This window comes from Pararge aegeria, chromosome 2 (genome assembly GCF_905163445.1).
Source record: "Pararge aegeria chromosome 2, ilParAegt1.1, whole genome shotgun sequence".
NCBI classification, from domain to species: domain Eukaryota; kingdom Metazoa; phylum Arthropoda; class Insecta; order Lepidoptera; family Nymphalidae; genus Pararge; species Pararge aegeria.
The window spans coordinates 15,205,489-15,224,609 of NC_053181.1; the positions used below are offsets into that span (position 1 = coordinate 15,205,489).

The window sequence follows — 19,121 nt, forward strand, 5'->3', positions numbered from 1 at the left end:
ATCACATATCATTGATTATTAAAAAACTTATAAATTGGTTAATATATCAAATTATATATTTATTTAAAACAATTGCTATATATGTCTTCTTTATGTATGTATTGATAAATAAATTCACTTACAAATTATTTTTTATGAAATTTAACGTAAATAAATATTGTATAATTCATTATTCGAATAGGATGTGTTGATATAAATATTACACTTTTCATGTTACCAAACGTACGTTAAAATCGGTAATTATATTTGACATATTTTAAGATAATGTTATAAATAATTTAACACATAGTTAACCTTCTAAATATATTTTTATAGGATGTGATGATATAAATATTACACTTCTTATGTTACCAAATGTACGTTATTCAAATCGGTATTTAAATGTTTGACATATTTTAAGATAATGTTACACATAGTTAACATTTTAATATTTTTGCTAATAATATTTTATGTTCAATATTACATAACATTATTATTGCCGCTGTGAAACTAGAAAGATTAGAAAACAAATTTTACGACAAATCTTAGAGTATATTACTTCCTAGGCTATTATTTCCTGATTATGTTTTAATAATATACTACTATTATGAAAGTTAAAATCTTTACATGTAGGGTAGTTTATAATTTGAAGTTGGAGATTTTATTCAAGGTGGCCCCAGCTAATCGCATCTCGATTGATGCTTTCTGAGTGGAAGGCTGTGGTTTCGTTTCCCTCAACTAGAGAAAGAGAGAGGCAGAGAGAGAGATATTATTTCTCATAAAGAGTTTGTGTGAAGAACATGAAATGTTTTTTAGTGTCTAGGTGTTTATCTGTATTAGTCTAACTGTTTATGTAGGTATATTATTCATAAAAATATCCATCAGTCGTCTTAGTACCCATAAAAACAGCTACGCTTACTTGGGGGCTAGGTGGCAATGTGTTTATAGTCGTAGTATATTTATTTATTTAAAGCTAGATATCGCTTTATCTCCCGATTCTGAACACCTAACTTTACTCCTGGAAATTATTGATTCAAATTCTACAGATTGTAAAAAAAAATAGCGTTCGTTATAATATCTTTTTGGTTTCACAATGACAGGGACTACTTATATTATATATGTTGCTATATTTTTCATAGTGCTGTTGATAAGACTAGGTTTAGATAGTGTAGTTTACCGGAGATAAAAATACTTCTTATATTATTACAGATCAATAATTATTAGTGTAAACTAAATAATTTATAATCCATCAATCAAGTACGAAGTTATAAAGCGATTGATATAACTTGTTTGATTAACTACATATCATCTGAACCTAGCCTAATGCAAACATTACTATATTTAAAATGCACATTTCTTTTATTAACTAAAGTTAAGCGAAACGCTTAGGCCGGAAACATACTTAACACAACCCGATTCAAGGTCAAGGGGCAAGTGATGTGTCAAATCGAACAGTAGTTTTATTTTGTAACTTAAGGATGTTATAAGTACGTTTCCGTTCAGCCCGTTATTAAAAGGCTTCATTTAGTGCTTGGTCCAGATCGGTGATCAGATCTTCAGTGTCTTCAAGCCCGACCGATAGTCTGAGCAAAGAGTCTGTTATGCCCAACTCCACCCTCTGCGCCGCGGGAACCGACGCATGCGTCATTAGTGATCTAAAATTGAGGAAATTGGACAATTAAACTAAATCTGTTCGTAAAGCGAAAGCACATAACAAACGATTCAGCATAAACAGTTCAAAAAATTAAAAAAACAAAACAAAAATCATTTATTTCAAGTAGGCCCAGTTTATAAGTACTTTTGAAACGTCAAGACAGTCTGTTTGTAGTGACTCTACCACCGGTTCGACAGGCAGATTCCACCGAGAAGAGCCTGCAAGAAATTCAGCAGATTGCTCTTTTTCAGTACTTTGACATTACAAAACATCGGAAAAAAAGTATCAAACCTATATTATAAAATAAACAGACGTAACTAATTTGGTCCTCAAAAACAGTCGGTAATTACAGTATTTTTTTTATTCCACTACCAGTTCAAAGTCAAAGTCAAAGTCAAATATTTCTTTATTCAAATAGGCACATAGATGGCACTTTGATGCGTACATTACATGTAAAATATGACATACAAGTGAGTTGATGGCGATAAATAAATTCGTCAACTGAAAACTAAAGCTACGAGGGTTCCAAACGCGCCCTGGTCTAAGAAGAACCCCACAACAAACTTAGCCGGTTGTTATTTTTTTTCGTTATCACCATCTCACATTGTCATTTAAAAACTATTAAAGAAGCAACCTGGTTAGAGTAATAATTTACAACCAAGCATTTTTATCGTTAACGTAGTCCTTAATACTATAATAGGACTTTTCTATAAGCTTACGTTTAATACAAACTTTGAACTTTTTCAGAGACATCTCCAAGATATCAACTGGTAATTTATTGTAAAATAGTATACAATTTCCTTTAAATTAATTACTTATTTTATGTAGTCTAGTATATTGCACTGCAAGTTTATTTTTGCTTCTAATGTTCAAACCATTGCAGTCACATTTTCTCTTAAATTTAGATATATTTTTGTGAACATACATTAAATTTTCAAATATGTATTGGCTAAAAACTGTCATTATCTTAACATCTTTAAAGTTAGCCCTTGACTGCAATATCACCTGGCGGTAAGTAATGATGCAGTCTAAGATGGTTAACCTGTTAGGGAGTATGGTAGTCATATCCTTAATCGGTTTCTACGCGAAATCGCACCGGAACACTAAATCACTTAGCGGCGCGTCTCTGCCGGTAGGGTCTTAACTAGCAAAGTCCAAAGCATCCCGCAGAGTTTTGGGGTGACCAAGGTCGATCACCGGCACGACTCTCTAACATTTCGGAGTTATGTGCATTAAATATCGCTCCTATCCTTCACTGTTCAAGCAACGTGCATGTATGTAGTGTTTTTTGCATGTATGTAGTGCACGCCACTGCGTGCACTACATACATGCAAAAAAGCACTGCCTACCCTAAAATGTTTGTATACCTTATAAAGGAGAAGGATTTTTCCATTTTTTGCCATCTTCCTTCTTTATGCATATCCTGGTCAAAACCCCTGTGTACGCCACTTCATAGGCGTGTAAAGTGTAAAAATCTACCAAACCGCACTTCGCCATCGTAATGGTCTAATTTGGACTAATTTGTTTGGCATTCATGTAGCAGTTTATTTTGTACTTACGGCAACTCCGCTAAGCTCTCGTACCCTCCCAAGCTCTCGGCCAGCGTGAATACTTTGAGGGAGCTAAGGAATTTTTTAGATTCTTTGAGCCCTCCGGAATGTCTGAAGCTGAAAACGCCCGAATGACCTGTCATCTGCTTCCGCGCAATGTCGTACTGTGGGTGTGACGGTAGACCTTAAAGAAAATATTTTTGATTACGAAATTGCGTAAAAAAAAATATAGAATAAATTATAACATATAATGTTATTTCACCACAGAAATATTGTTATTATGATATTATTATTACATGGTATAAAGCATAGTCGATTCCGCTGTTTGTACGCTTGGTTTTTTTTAATCTACTCAACGGATTTTAATGCCGTATTCAGCAACAGATAAGAGTCATTCAAGAGGAAGGTTTATAGGTAGTGAAGCGGTCTTCACTTGCAAACAAGATGGTGCCACAAAGATCCCGCATCGCGCTAACGAAGTGTTCACAAAATTTGACCATGTGTACAACTTCCAAACATGAATGGGTGGACCTCGGTCCCCGAGCATGATCAGCCGCTCGGAGGAAGATCTTGCTATTGTTAAGGTCGAGCGTATCACCATAGCTCCCGTACATTGGTGACCCAGACGTGATCATCGCAGCACCGCACTACACGCCTGACGCACACCCGACGTGATCATCGCAGCACCGCACTACACACAAGCCTGACGCACACCCGATTTATGACTAAAGTATCGCAACCTACGCACGCACGCAAGCTTGCACTCAAGGCTCTCTACGTTGCACTAATATATAATATACTATATACATGTAGTATATAGCATATTATACAAAAGAAAAATTAAGAAATTAAAAGATTGATGTGATGCAGCAACAAACATTTATTTGTGCGCTTCCATTGCAATCGCTGACCTGACAAACCTTTCGTGATCGAGATAACGTATCACGGAATTGTACCTATATAGACCGTACAGAACGGCTTTACGGATCTAGACGAAAGCGGTCTAATTAAAATAAGCGCGCGAACAAAAGCCTAAAGGTAATGAAATTTATATATCGGCACATAAAGGTCACTGAATTATGAACATACAGAACCCTCAAGCCATTACTGCATGCTGTGAATAGTGTCTGAAAACAGTGAAAACGCCCAGCACACGTCTCACTTCACACCCGCATGTTGCCAGTTTACAAACTTTCCCTCATTTTATGTTAAAAGTTTATAACATTAGAGGTAAAATAATTAGTGTCAACAGCTGAATGGAGTGAAGTTTAAGAGTCGTCCAAAGGATTTATTACCTAACACTATAAGTATGATTATTAAACTATAAGTATGATTATTTGAATACCAATTTGTATAGTAAAATAACATTGTGCCACGCCGCAGTTGATACCATCATTATATAAGCTTTTCGTGATCTTTACGATATTTTATCATAAAAGTCAATGGATTTATCATTGTTTTTTGTCGAGGTCAATCAATGTTCATTAAGATAAATTATAATCATTTTACAAATTAAAGTTTTTTCGCAATATAGCTTATTTTTTTTTTTTTGCATATTTATTTCGCCTTATACCATCATTTCTCAAAAAATATAAATACTTTATGACTTATGGATTTAAACTATCGTGTTGTATTAACTCATGATTATGTCTAATTTATATGAATGGGTTAGATAGTTTTCGTCGGCTTAATTCCCAAGGAAAAGAGCATAAAAAAGTTTTTTTTTGACTACAAGTTAGCCCTTGACTGCAATCTCACCTGCTAGTAAGTGATGATGCTGTCTATGATGGTAACAGGCTTATCCGTTAGGGAATGGCAGTTATACTAATACCCTAATCGGATGCCAAACGACATCGAACCGCATCGCTAAATCCATTAGCGGCACGTCTTTGTCGGTAGAGTGGGTAACTAGCCACGGCCGATAACCTCCCACCAGACCAGAGAAAATTCAGAAATAGGTAATTCCCAAACTGCCCTTTCGAGGATCAAACCCGGGACCTCCCATTTAAAACCAAAGCTCATAACGCTGCGCCAGAGAGGTCGTCAAGTTAATTTAATGTCGTGCGTTACAAAAATAAGTAAAAATTGTAAAAAAAAAAAAAAGGACAATGAGTGGAATACTGGTTGACCACTCATCGCACATTTATAACCGCTCACCACTCGTCGACATCGTGTTGACTGCTTGCTTAGGTGGTAGGAGCAATAGTTGATGCCATGCTATAGACTTATTAACCACTCGTTGTCGATTCATAGTCGATTAGAAAACGCTGAATCGTTTGATAAACGACTAAGACATTGGGAGGCATATTTGTATCATTCGAGTCCATGTAGGACTGAAGTGTATCGAAAATGCACTCGTATTTATATCAAAATACCCACCAACTCAAAGTCATTATCAAAATTTTAATTATTTACCCACTTTATAAATTTACTGTAAAATTTTATTTAGAGTGGAAACGAGAAAGAGAGAAAATGATCTTTTCATGCTACTGACATAAAACTAGGTAATTTTTGTTATATAAATTATGATTTTCTCACACACCTGGATGGTACACTTCGACGACCATGGGCTGTTTCAATAACCACTCCGCTACAATCAAGGAGGATTTCTTGTGCTGCTCCATTCTTAGGGCCAACGTCTTCAGACTTCTGTTCACTAAGTAGCAGTCCATCGGTGACGGGACGATACCCATAGCTGTAATTTAAATTATATACAAATTTAAAAAAAATCGCTCGGCAATGCCTTATTCCAAGTATTTTTATCTAAAGGTTAATTACATTCTGTATCATTTTATTATTGAATATAATAATTGAAAAGAAACATTCCGCATCCGTAGACACTGTTTACAAAGAATTAATTGCAATTACTTTCAAAGGCTTAAGCACTGGAATGTTTTGAATTTTATTATTGAACTAGCTTTTACCCGCGGCTTCGCTCGCGTGGTAATTGTAAAACTTTGCCAGGAGGAATATCACGCCGATCATGAATACAGAACAGTGCACTATTTCAGGACGCTTGTGTCTCCTGTATTTTGCGTCCTTGCAACTGTTTCTATGCCGAAAATAAAGGAAAGTGTATTTAAAAAAAAATAATAATTTAAGTTATTATAAGTGAACAATAATGCAAAAACATTCAAAATAATTACTCCGAGATAGCAAAATATGTTATATGCTTTTATTGAAGAATCTGTTTGTGAGTTGGAACCTACACAAATATGTTTTTTTGCATGTTGCCAAAATAAATAAAAATAATTTATCTCAATTTTGTTTCAAAGCTTTGAAATTGTTTGAAAGCTTTTTCATAAACAGATCCATTAACATCTACAATAATAATGTTTACTTGAATTATAATTCAACAAATAAAGCTTATTTAGTATAATTTCTAAGTTATAATGTTCTTTAACAAATATGTGGAAGGCTGCCATCTCAATGCAAAAATTTCACATCAATCCATTGCTCTGTTGCAGCGTTATTGATGGACAACAAACACACATTAGCATTTATAATATTAATATATAGTTAGTAAAGTATAGTATAGTATATAGTATGGATTTAAATTTAGTTGTTATGAATTGAAAAGAAACATTCCGCTCTGTAGAAACTTTTCACAAAGAATTGCATTGTTCATGAGCACTATTCTTCAATAATACATGAGATAAGGAAAAACATTAATTTATATATAGACTGCATGATTTGCGTAAAACAGTTTCTTAGTTAAAGCATGGTAAAAATGTGACGTAAACCATGACGTAGCCTTGAGTCACAAGTTGTAATGCATTACTAGTATAGTGGGCAAGGCATTGCACATTGATATTCTAACATTATGCAATATCCGTCAGGAATACATAACGACGTCATCATAATGATAAAATTATTATGGTCTAATATTCTAATTATTTATCAATGATTGTAAACTCAATGGAAGTTGACTGAACTATTTATGTCCATAAAAATATAACAAAATTCAAAAAGAAAATAGACTTTAACAATATTAGAAGCAAATATAAAAATTACTTATTCATTCAAGGGCAAATGTATATTAATTTTATAACAAATTAATGTAATATTTTATGTAAAACGTAAGCTTACAGAAAAATCCTATTTTAATGTTAAGGATTACTTAAACGATAAAAAAGCTTGGGTGTGCTCCAACTTCATGTCATAACAAAAAAAATTACCCAGCTAATTTTGTTGTGGACTCTTCTTAGACCAGGGCGCGATTGGAACCCTCGTAGCCTTAGATTTAAGTTTGCGAACGAAGTTATCACCATCCTTTTACAATTATGTTAACATATATGTTCGAACGCTTCATAAGTGCCTGTGTTAGGCCTACATGAATAAAGAATTTTTGAATTTGAATTCGAATTTTAAACATTTGTTTACCTATATCTAAATATTTTATGAACAAGCGGCCCATGACCGTGGATTTTGTAATTCCCTACAAAATATAGGACGCCAACAGGTTGAGTTATGAAGATAACGAATAGTCTAAAACCTCACGACTGAGCGTTTGAATAAGGAACTACTCGTCACGCGATGGGAAGAGCTATCATCATTATGTTTGACCAGGCGGAATCAGAAAGGTTTGCGACGTAGTCCGATGCTGGCGAAGTGCGTATTGGAAGACCTCACACGCCTTTGATAACGGTATAGAAAAAATCTTAAGCGTAGAATTCCGCATAATGAGTCTGCAGGTAGATTTCCGCATAATGTTTTCCTCATCTCAAAACAAGTGATATTTTAATTGCTTAAATTAAAATCTACATAACGCCGAAAAGTTATTTATTATTTATGTACCAGAAATTGCGATTACAAACATAAATATATAATAATATACAACAAAGGAAAGGTTATCTCTATCACAGATATCTTCTAGCCACCCTAAAGCTAGAGGTCAGAGCCCAGAATGAAACTTGGGCCCCCTCGAAAGATAGTCCGAAGCTCTAGCCACTAGGCTATTACCACTTCGGAATATCTCTAGGTGATCAAAATGGACACCCAGGTCTGCGAAGATAAATTTGCGGTATGCAGGGCATTGGCGTTTACCAAGGTGCCGGAATGCCGGAATACGCGGTGTTAGTAAACCCCGAACCAAGCGAACGAACGACATCAAACGAGTCAAACGTTTGGAAATTTTATATAATTGACAAAATATTATTGTTTTAAATTATCCTGACCTTTCATATCAAGCATGATTGTCCGATTTAAGCCGGAGATTCCGTTGTAGCTCTTTTACCCACTTGTTACGTGGAATTTGAGACATTTTTAATATTACAAATAATAAAACCCAAAACATTGATCCCCAACATTGATCTAGGGGGTTCCAAAATCCACGTTCGCTGGGGACTGCTAGATGTCTAATATAATCCCCTCTTAAACAGGTTAGCCCGCTACCATATTAAACTGCATCATCACTCAGGTCAGATTACAGTCTGGGGCTAAATTCTAGTGTAAAAAACATTCTTGGTCTCCTTTCAAACAAAGTAGACAAAATGTAGGTAAAAGCATAGTCTCTTTTAATGTTTATTGACGACATTGTGACAAATTGTAAATATTATGCAAATGCAGGACGTTTCTTTACGTGCCCATATTTGTATAAGCAAAATATTTCACAGCACATACATACAACTTAGTACTTACTATTAAAATTATAAATACTAAAGTTTCTAAGGATTGATGGATTGATGGAAGGATGGATGGATGGACAGATAGATAGATAGATAGATAGATAGATAGATAGGTAGATAGATAGATAGATGGATGGATGGATGGATGGATGGATGGATGGATAGATGTTTCGATATTTTGTATACGCAAAATGTGTCACGGCACATACTTACATACTACTTACTACTAATATTAAAAATACGATTGTAAGGATTGATGGCTGGATGTTTATTTTTCTTTCAACAAAACTACTGAACCAATTTAACTGAATTTTAGAATGGATTCATTAAGACATAATTTTTCGTATATCCCGAAAAAATTTGCGGTTCCCGCAGGATACATAAAATTGTGAAAATTGGGTTCTAGTTTAGTTTGTCATACTTTAGCATAACTATAGGTTGTAGCAGGCAAAATACTTTTGATCAATTTTATGAAACAATAAATACTAACTAATTGGCATACCTACTTTTAACTTTTAATGATCTCACGAATAGGCTAGCATAACATTAAAGTACACATCTTTATTATAGGCAGAAAGACAATAGGTGCGGTAAACTATTTACTGGCGGAGAATGACTAAGGATTCTGTGGTGAGCCTATACCAATGTCTTGAATTTCAAACCGAACATTATTGCAATCTGAAACTTCTAAGTTAATGGCCTAGTTTAGGTCATGGCACTTGTGGTGTTAAATTCAGTCATTTAGCAGTAGAATACTATACGTCATGCTCAATAAAAACGAAAAACAATTAAAAGAGACCCTAGCACCATGTTCACTGTGACAATGTGACTCGTCCACTTACTTCGCTGAAATATGAAGGTAGGTATATATAATTTTAGTTGAAACCATAAATTCCAACATGTTCTGGGCTTGTCAAAAATGCTCGTTTCCGAACAATGGTAGTGGTTTTTTAATCATGCCAATAACGAAAATATACAGTACCTAAGCCATAAAACTAATTATTATGAGCGTTGTTTTTTCGGTTTTTTTTTAAACAGCTTAATGAAAATAGGTACTCGAGCACTTATCATCGATTGCAGCTTATGAATTAGTTAAATCGCCGTCATCGATCATTAATTACGTAAAATGTATGTTCTTAGCAACCACTATTGTTGATCAAAGGTTAAACCTTAGAAAACAAATTTTGTTTAACGAGAGCCCACTAGATCAAACTATCCGTGTTAATGAAAACCGAAATAATACTTCACAGGCTTTAGAGGTACATTATGTACTCTCTGAGACTTATCTGTGCCACAGTTAAACTGAAAGAAATCATATACAGCCCTAATATCACATGCAGAATAAAATCATGTGATTCCTGTCACTTTATAGGTAAACGTCGCGTCGTGTATTGAAGGTACTATGCGCGTGTCGGTCTTTTATGTTTAATAGGGTTGTCATAAGTAAATACTTGAAATGTTTTGAATTGGTTTGTATGAAAAAATAAATATACTTCATTTAATTTAATATTTTTACAGGGTGATTTATTATAAAATATACTAATGCCCCCTTCAATATTATTTTGTAATTCTGTTACACGTTGTATATTTCAAATAATTTACTTCTCGTTCAGAATCTGGGAGTGTCTTTAAAAACAGAGTAGGTATCAAAGGAGTCTTACCGTTTTGCAGAAAGCGAAGTTTCTTCTCAATTTCACTATCATTCAGAATAGCAGCTCCCATTATTACATCGGAATGTCCATTCATGTATTTAGTTAAGGAATACATGACCATGTCAGCGCCATGATCCAGGGGTCGTTGCAGGTACGAAGTTAGGAACGTGTTGTCTACCACTACGATTATATCTTTGTTGTGACTTTTGACTATTTTTGAGATTAGAGCAATATCTGCCACTTTCAGGTTTGGATTTGTCGGTGTCTCTATCCATATCATCTAGAAAGACAAAAATTATATTTTTAAGTTCTTTTTTTATTCCTTGTACTAATCTGCCGAACTAAATTAGGAACGTAAAAATCTGGTTTTTGCATTTCATCTAACCGCGATCCAACCAAACATATATGTAAATGCTTATTATTATGTTCAAACAGATTGCCGTATGTACCAATAACGCCAAAGGTATAGTTTGAAATAATAAATAAACAATAGTCCATCACTATAGTTGTAAATTAAATAGCTATTTATTGTAGCAGAGATTAGGGGGAGACAGATTGAATCTTCGAGTTATCAAGACTAGAGGATGTTTTAAAATGTGTGATGAAACTCGTTTGCTGTTCGGAATCGGATATCTGAAAGCGAGATGCAAACTTGACATACATAAAAGGTGGTACAGATAATGTAATTATACTGGTAACCAGATTTCTCTATGCAGTGTGTAGAGAATGTTTTTAAATGTGTGGTGAAAAAAGTTGGCTGTGCAGAATTCGGATATCTAAAAATTGTGAGACACAAACTTCATAGACATAAAAGGTCTTACAGATAATGTAGTGATACTGGTAACAAGATTTCTCTATGCAGTGTAACCAGGGGTAGAGTGAGCTCTTCTCTAATATCGAGCTCCAAAGCATGAAATCGGGAGGAACGTCTTGATATGGGCGTTTTAGTTAATCGAAGTTCGCACTAAATTTCGTTGTACTCAAAAACAAGTATGAATGAAAGTGTTAAATCCGGGTGACACGGGACTTAATAAATCCTCGGGGACCAAGATACTCCATTAACGTTTCCTTATGAATATACATTGGAGAAAGCATTAAGATAATTATCTTGTAGCACATAATAACTGATAATTCTATGCATTTACTCCGGGTCGTCAAGAAATTATTCGGTGTTTCCCAAATGGACGAGCTTTCAAATTGGACGTGTACGATGATTGATGACGCTTCATTTTTTTAAATTAATATTTGACAAACCAAGCTTATACCGGTTTATAGGTTATGGAATTTGGACATACAACGCATAAACAGAACAACACTTCACTAGGCATGCAATTAACATGTCCTACAAAGTACCGGCCGGTGTCTACAATGTAATTAAATTACATGCACTTGAGGTGTAAGTGTTAAGCTATTCGTGCACGTAACTACATTGGCAACCACATCTTTCAGACCGGAACGCATTGATGCTGCTTGACGGCAGAAATAAGTATAGTAGAACTACTGCCCGGGCAAGCTTAGTCACAAAAAGTTCCAGAGTTTTACAATGTTTGCATTTTCAAAGTAATCATTAAAGAAAAGAATATTATAGTGTAGTGAAGGAAATTGCTGAAGAATAAACCTGGTAGGGTCACAAGCACGGCTCAATGTGATCTAAATCGTCTAACCAATTTAGAAATTATTTATAGTAAACGGGGGACGAGACTAAAGGCATTCATTAACGACTAATAAATGGGAGCATGTCGTTTGTCTTTTGTGGCATCAATTAATATCTGTCATACATGCTTCAATAGTTAAGCAGTTATTTTCTGGGACATCGGTAGAGGGATAAAAGAGAGGCGGCGAAACCCGATAGCGGACAAAATGCGGATCGAATTAGAACCGTTGCAACTTTGTGTAATTGACTGGTCAATTATATTATGACGTCGACTTTTTTTAAAGATTTAAGGCTATTTCGTAGCTTAGTTAACGCGCAAGTGAAATTACACAAGTTTTCGGAAAATACAAAAACACTTTTAATAAACTCATCAATACTGCTGAGAAAATGCTTTTTTAACAAAACTTATTTCGTCGGTTAAAAACGCTTAAATATTGCGAAGAATAACTTTTAGACAGGTTTATCATGCCACTTTCGTTTATTATAAGAGAGCTGTTTATTATAGGTGCGTCCAAAAAACACGTATTTTACTTACGCGATATTGTATAGTAAGCGACGATTGGTCAACGCCAAAGTGCCTTTTAATTTTGCCTACATAGATAGTTCCAAAGCAAGTTTTGTACAATATGTTTGCAGATTTTGGAGCATCGTCTTTTCAATTTGCTTCATCGGTTTGCTCGTTGATACATATTACGTTACGTTGTTACATATTAAAGGCGGCGGTCAATGTCGTTTCAATTTGCACGCGATTCTTAAATAAGTGCTACGCCCCGAACTTGTACTTATAGCAAGGCTAAATGTAGCGTGGAAAATTATCAATAAATACCGGCGCGGGAGTGGCGGCTGCGTGTCATAACATTGGTTGTGAATTTGTACGGCGAGGCTTCTTAGCCAGGTCTTTAATTTAAAGAAAAACCTTGCCTTGGCCAAAAACAGCGACTTTGTAAACCAATTCCTAATTTTCGAACCTATGAAGTAATTATAGTTCAGCACTGGCTTGCGAGAAAATTCATCCAAGTAAAATTGGCATTGGTACCGATTCTGTTATAGACAAATCTCTAAATTGCACTAAATTGACAAGTCAAATATAATTGCAATCCCTCTTCTGGGAATACATTGTGAAAAGGATACCTAGCTCTACTTTTAAACACATCAAGTTTAATTACGAGATTTGTGTACGTTGTCTAAACTAAACTAAAATGGACACGTCTAAAAAAAGAAGTTTACAATATTCACTGTGTTGAATGAAAACACTATTTTTAGAGCTATCATTTTCGTTTAGTTTAGACGTTTGTGTAGAACAGAATTTGCACCATTGACAATAAATCAGTCGTTTCCTTTACATAGCCTGTGGAAACTGAAGACACAATAAGCTTTCTCGATTTTCAATCGGCCGAACCCGCGGTTTAAAAACATATCAAGACATAATAAGCATTCCGATATGAAGACCGTCGATTATTTTGCAATATTATTTTGACATCAGTTATCAAGTTATCTGCAATTAACACTCCCAAAGTACTCTTTATCTGTGAATTGTTTGTAATACGACATAAGTACTAAAGTGACTTATCATTTTGTGCAAACGTAATGTAATTATAATATGAAATAATACCTACGATATCAGCTGTTATGGTTACATGGATTACCAAACATCGATAAGAAAATATTATGAATATGAAAAGATGGCGTAATCTACCGTCTATTACCATAAGCTATTGTATAGGCAATGGGTACCTACACATTAATATGTGAACTTATGTTTTATGTATTTTTTTCTATTGTGATGCTAAATGTTAACAGGAAATGAATATAGTTACAACTCACCTTTGTGTTTTTTCGAATTGACTTATCGATCGCTTCTGGTGTGGTAAAATCGAGAAACGATGTTTCTATTCCGAATCTTTCAACAACTTGTCTGTAATTAAAAAAATACATAAATAACTTTCTTATTAAAAAAAAAAAATGCAATAAATAAATATATTAAGTGACTGCAGGAGGTGGATGGAATTTCAGTGTATTTTTTTGTACATAGATAAGTAGGTCTCGGTCCAAAAAATATGATATCTGCTTTGATTCATCCGAGAGTTCTGGACAGTTTTGTGTATTTTATAATGCACCTAAGTTGTGATAGCTTTCCAGTTATTTACCTTACTTCGATAATAGGAATAAGTTTTACTTGTTATTGTTAAAATGCCTGAGTAAAATAACAAAAATGCGTGACTGTAAATGTGTATGTACTAGGAAGTTCACATTTCTGACAAGTTCATTCCAGAAAAGTAAATTAAATTCATATTTGGAAAACGTGCTAGGTATTGCACTTTACGAGTATAGTAGATGCAGAAACTTTTGACAACAAAGAATAATTATTATAGGTGAGATAGGTACCTGAACAATCTGTTTGTGCCACCGTACACATCGTCTGAGGATATAATGTGATCTCCCTTGCTCAGCAAGGAAACTATGCTCGTAGTGGCCCCGAGACCAGAGGCAAACGTAAGTCCATATTTTCCACCATCGAGCGCCGCTAAGCACTCCTCGAGTGTGTTTCTTGTTGGGTTACCAGATCTGCCATATTCAAAACCCTAAAAATGAATCTATTCCAGAATTTTTCCAACACAACACAAATCGCCAGGCATCTTATACTAGTATATTAAGCTGAAGACTGTTTGTTTGTTTACTTGAACGCGATAATCTCTGGAAATGCTGGCCCGATTTTTTTAAAATGCCTATTAAATATTCTATGATGATGATGAAGACTCATACATCATGCAATGGTGGTGACATGTTTTTTATTATTTCCATTACGTAATAACATTAGTACATTGAGCAAACAGGTTGTACATCGATCAAAATTCTGCAGGATACAACGCTTCGATAGGCCTACAAAGTTCATCAAAATTATCAGAAAACGTTTAACGTTCCACTGCTGAATACAAACCCTCTTGTATTCAGCAGTTTTATAGCTGAGGGTTTTAGAGCATACTCACAATACAGGTTTGTAGATTTAACGTTACAAACATGTGATAATAACCGGGCAAACGGCTATACGAGCTCTCAGGAGCACGACAATGTTGGAGGAAAAGTTTTTTATTACAATATACATTGATGTAAGAAGGTATGTCAATGAAAAATCCTGAATTACAATCCATCCGTTTTCATTTTCAATGATAACAAAGAAAATATTGCTGATTTTTTTACACCAGTTTGTTCCATCCTTTTCGCCTATGTTATTTATGGGGATGGACAGTACTATATATTTATATCTTCCAATTTAGTTTAGTTTAAAGTACAAAATAATTGACCTATCTGGACCTATCTGGATCAATAAATCTATCCTCAAATTACAATAGAGTTATTATTAGAGCTAAATTCTAGGGTACCTCGCCGCTTCCACGGTTCGAGCACACCAAACATATATACCCAATATATATCTATGCAGCACTCACTCAAATGCTAAAATAACAGAAGCGGCAAAACAGCGTTTGTCATATCTGCCACTAACTACAAAAAGGTTCCAGGTCGGCATTATTTGACTTTGCTAACTTATTTAGTCAGCTATTTTAAAAAATACAGAAACATGGGGGAATACAGAGCTAAATTCTTTATTTTCTGACTACTGGTGATAAACTTTATTAACTGATAAAAGAACTTAAAGGATTAATGCCTAATCATCGTTCAAAATGCTTCGTCATCGCACAAGGTTTACGAGCATCGACCGCGATTACTCAGTGAGTCTAAGAGCAAAGTTTGACGACTTATTATCGGACCATTAATTACTAACTAATTTAATTTAGTAGTGAACTTAATGGACTACAGATCAACAAAGATAACTATTTGATGTCCACTTACATGCCTCGGAGAGCAAGTTAACCATTCATTCCCGGTTATTATCGCTAAGTGATAAAAATCTTTAAACCCTACCTGCGCAGGAGCATCTTCCAAATCGAAAACCCTCTCGTGTAGGAAACACGAGAGTGTTTCGCTGTGTTTTATTCGCCTAAGATGAACGTCTATTACTTGCGTTCTTAATTCGAAATACTCTTGATATTCCGACTACTTAAACAATTGCCAACGATAAATAAAATTGATGTAAGCGATTAATGAAAACTGACGTAATTTGAGTGGAAGCGAGAAGGACCTAATAAGATACTGTCTTTTCTGTCATTATGTTGTTTAGGTTTCGTTGTCGTGTGGTTACGGCCGATCAGAATTCAGTTGTCACCATCCCATCTCTTACCGTAGTTGTTGTAGTAAGGGAGTATAACGGAGAGCCGAACGCAGCATCCTCTGTTCTACAACTAGCACCTACTGCGATCATCAAACCGTCTACCCAGCGTATACTGTTAGTTGTCTTGATGACGATAAGTTTTCGTTGGCCAAAGTTTGAACTTCAAGAAATACTAATACAATTTATAGGACCAAGACTTACTGCTATAGACCATCAAGGTCCAAGGCAGTAGGAAAAAGAGTAATGAAAAATATTTTTCATACTGTGTGTTCTGCAGGTGCGGGCTGTTTGAAAGTTGTTGAGGTGACAATCGGAGGAACAACAGCTGCTGAGTTCCATTTTTCAGGATCTTGGCCAACGTGGATCGCTGTGGTAGCGTAGCCGGGCTTTTGTTTGAGAAAACCCTGATCTGCCATCTGCATTATTGGAATGGAGCGTTAATAATCAATTTGCACTGTCGTCAAGCGGAAGGTCATCTGACGCCAGACATAAGCCAGACATAATTATATTAAAATAACTGTACTGAACACTGTAGGACAGTTATTTGGAGTTGTGCAAAAGTATTGATATAAGGGGCAAGGGCATATAAAACCTATAGTAATTAGTATGGATGAACGAAAAAGCCCACCACTTTTCTTGCAATTTGTTTAGGGTTGATTTTATTAAAGCCTTTTTTCCCTAAAAGTAACCATCTTAATTTTCTCTGACTAAGAAAACATAATTATGATATCCATACAATTCAACTATCTTCTCCTTTTCACCTCCTTATTGGTTAAAGTGGTCAGACAAGCAGAGGGACTAGGAGAATTAAAAAAAATGTGGAAAATATTAATTTAAATAGAATCTTTTGAGCTTCATAAGAAGTGATTTTGAAATCACAGACAGAAAGCCATGTATCTATTTTATTGATTTTATCTTATATAAATTAATTAAGAGGTTAACAATTACTTTGAAATATTATATATCAGCAGAAAATAATCTGGAGTGAAGAAAGGAAGTTGAGGTTTTGTATCTGTATGTTTTAAAATCTTTGTCTTTTGTCTGAGCTACCTCAGCTCTTTTAGGAACAGCTGAAATGATTTTGAAGGGTTTCTACAGTTAAGCAAATATCTATCCTTAAAGAGTGGTTATATCTGGACTCATATATCAACCCTTTAAGGGTTAAAACAGGGGAAGGAAAATTTTTGCAATTTTTCCAAAGTCTGTTTCTTGTGCAAAAAACAGGTAGTTTTATTTTAGAGTGGACATCACCAACAGAAAGCATTTTACTAAAATCCTTGCCAAAGGACTTAAATATAGATTCATATATCCTGTTTTTGAAGTCAGAGAGATTAAAACCTGCAGTAAATTTAATATATTTTGAAAAAAGTACTCAAAAAATTAATAAAGATTACATATATTTACATATAGATAACAATGTATTTTTTCTATTTTTTTTTGGTAAAGAATATCAATTGATACCATTATTTTAAAATTCATTGTACATACTTAATTTATTCATTTTTTATGCAATTCAAAGACTCAAAGACACTGTTAAAAATATTTATGTTAAAGTCTCAGTACATACCTATGTACTTTTTATTATAAAACTTATAGTTCCTTACACTAATTATATTACATTACAGCAATGGAATATTTTAAACCTGGGTTCAAGTAATTCAATCACTACTTGCCCTGATTACTACAGTGTTCTATAAAAACATACCTACCTTACCTAGTAAATTAATTATTAATTGTAATATCCCTACAATGTGGGAAAGAAGTTTTAATAAACCTGATTCACCTATTGTAGTTGTACCTAATTCATTGTAGGATTTGTTTGATAAAAATACAACTCTACTTGACTGTGTATACTAATTCAACAAAATAAAACACAAGTCACTTATAATATTTTTCTTTCAAGCTTTCTTTAAAAAATTCAAGTTATTAGGTAATTCCTAACACATGTACCTTTATCATCGAAGTAACCAAATCTTTTTCCTGACTAATGATTTATTATAATTTATAATATAAGAATTTACAAACCTTTTATGTAATAATATCACTTCAAAAGAATACTTTCAATTCAAATTAAATTAAGAAGCACCGGTAAATAACCTTAAAATAAGCGAGAAGCTGCACGTTACAAAGAGACCCACTCTCAATGCCGACAAAGTGAAACTAAAATTATTGAAAATGGAACACCGAACAAGTGACAAACTTACGTGATGATGAAATAAAATAATTTCTTTCAAACTCAAAGGTTTCTTTGCCGCGCTTGCTTGCGCCTTCTGACAAGAAGAGTTTCTAGACAGTTGACACTTTATGACTTGACATTGACACTTAAAAGCAATGCCAGTCAGCTGTGGAATGGAGGTTGAACGGCTGTTTTCTTCATAATGGTAACATTGTTTTACACCTAACTTATGGCTATATAGGTTAATATTATGTATTGGATAGAAGCAGGCGTTACTTTGCGGAAATCCATACTATATTATGAAAATTAAGCTTAATTTGCTATATTCCGCGAACAGCAGCAGAATCTGTATGGTGTAATTTATAATTACTTCAATCCGTATACTCCTAACTCCACACCAAACAGATCCTCGGCAATGTACCCTACTTACTACTATCGGTTTGGTGTGGAGTTACGCTACGCACGTTTAATATTAAGTGTTTTACACAGACTGTGGTGTGGTCTTGCTCATTAAAATCATGATTCATTAATCCCTATCTCAATTTAAGAATGTTTTATCTGTATTCATCATATTGTAGTTAACATTTTCTTACAATTTGTA

General features: G+C 34.3%; 1 protein-coding gene across 2 annotated transcripts; it reads right to left on the reverse strand.

Annotated features, from left to right (window-relative positions):
• Window positions 1-1,489: 1,489 nt before the first annotated feature.
• On the reverse strand, window positions 1,490-18,658 carry LOC120631970 (cystathionine gamma-lyase). Of its 2 annotated transcripts, none has more exons than XM_039901698.1 (8): window positions 18,549-18,658; window positions 16,608-16,760; window positions 14,502-14,698; window positions 13,941-14,031; window positions 10,472-10,742; window positions 5,726-5,878; window positions 3,193-3,367; window positions 1,490-1,634 (listed from the first exon to the last, which is right to left on the reverse strand). In XM_039901698.1, exons 2-8 carry the CDS (start codon window positions 16,758-16,760, stop codon window positions 1,490-1,492), a joined length of 1,185 nt encoding a protein of 394 aa, XP_039757632.1. In that variant the 5' UTR covers window positions 18,549-18,658. The 2 variants fall into 2 exon arrangements, with proteins under 2 accessions (XP_039757632.1, XP_039757622.1); XM_039901688.1 differs by lacking the exon at window positions 18,549-18,658 and adding an exon at window positions 18,370-18,542.
• Between the last annotated feature and the right edge of the window lie 463 nt (window positions 18,659-19,121).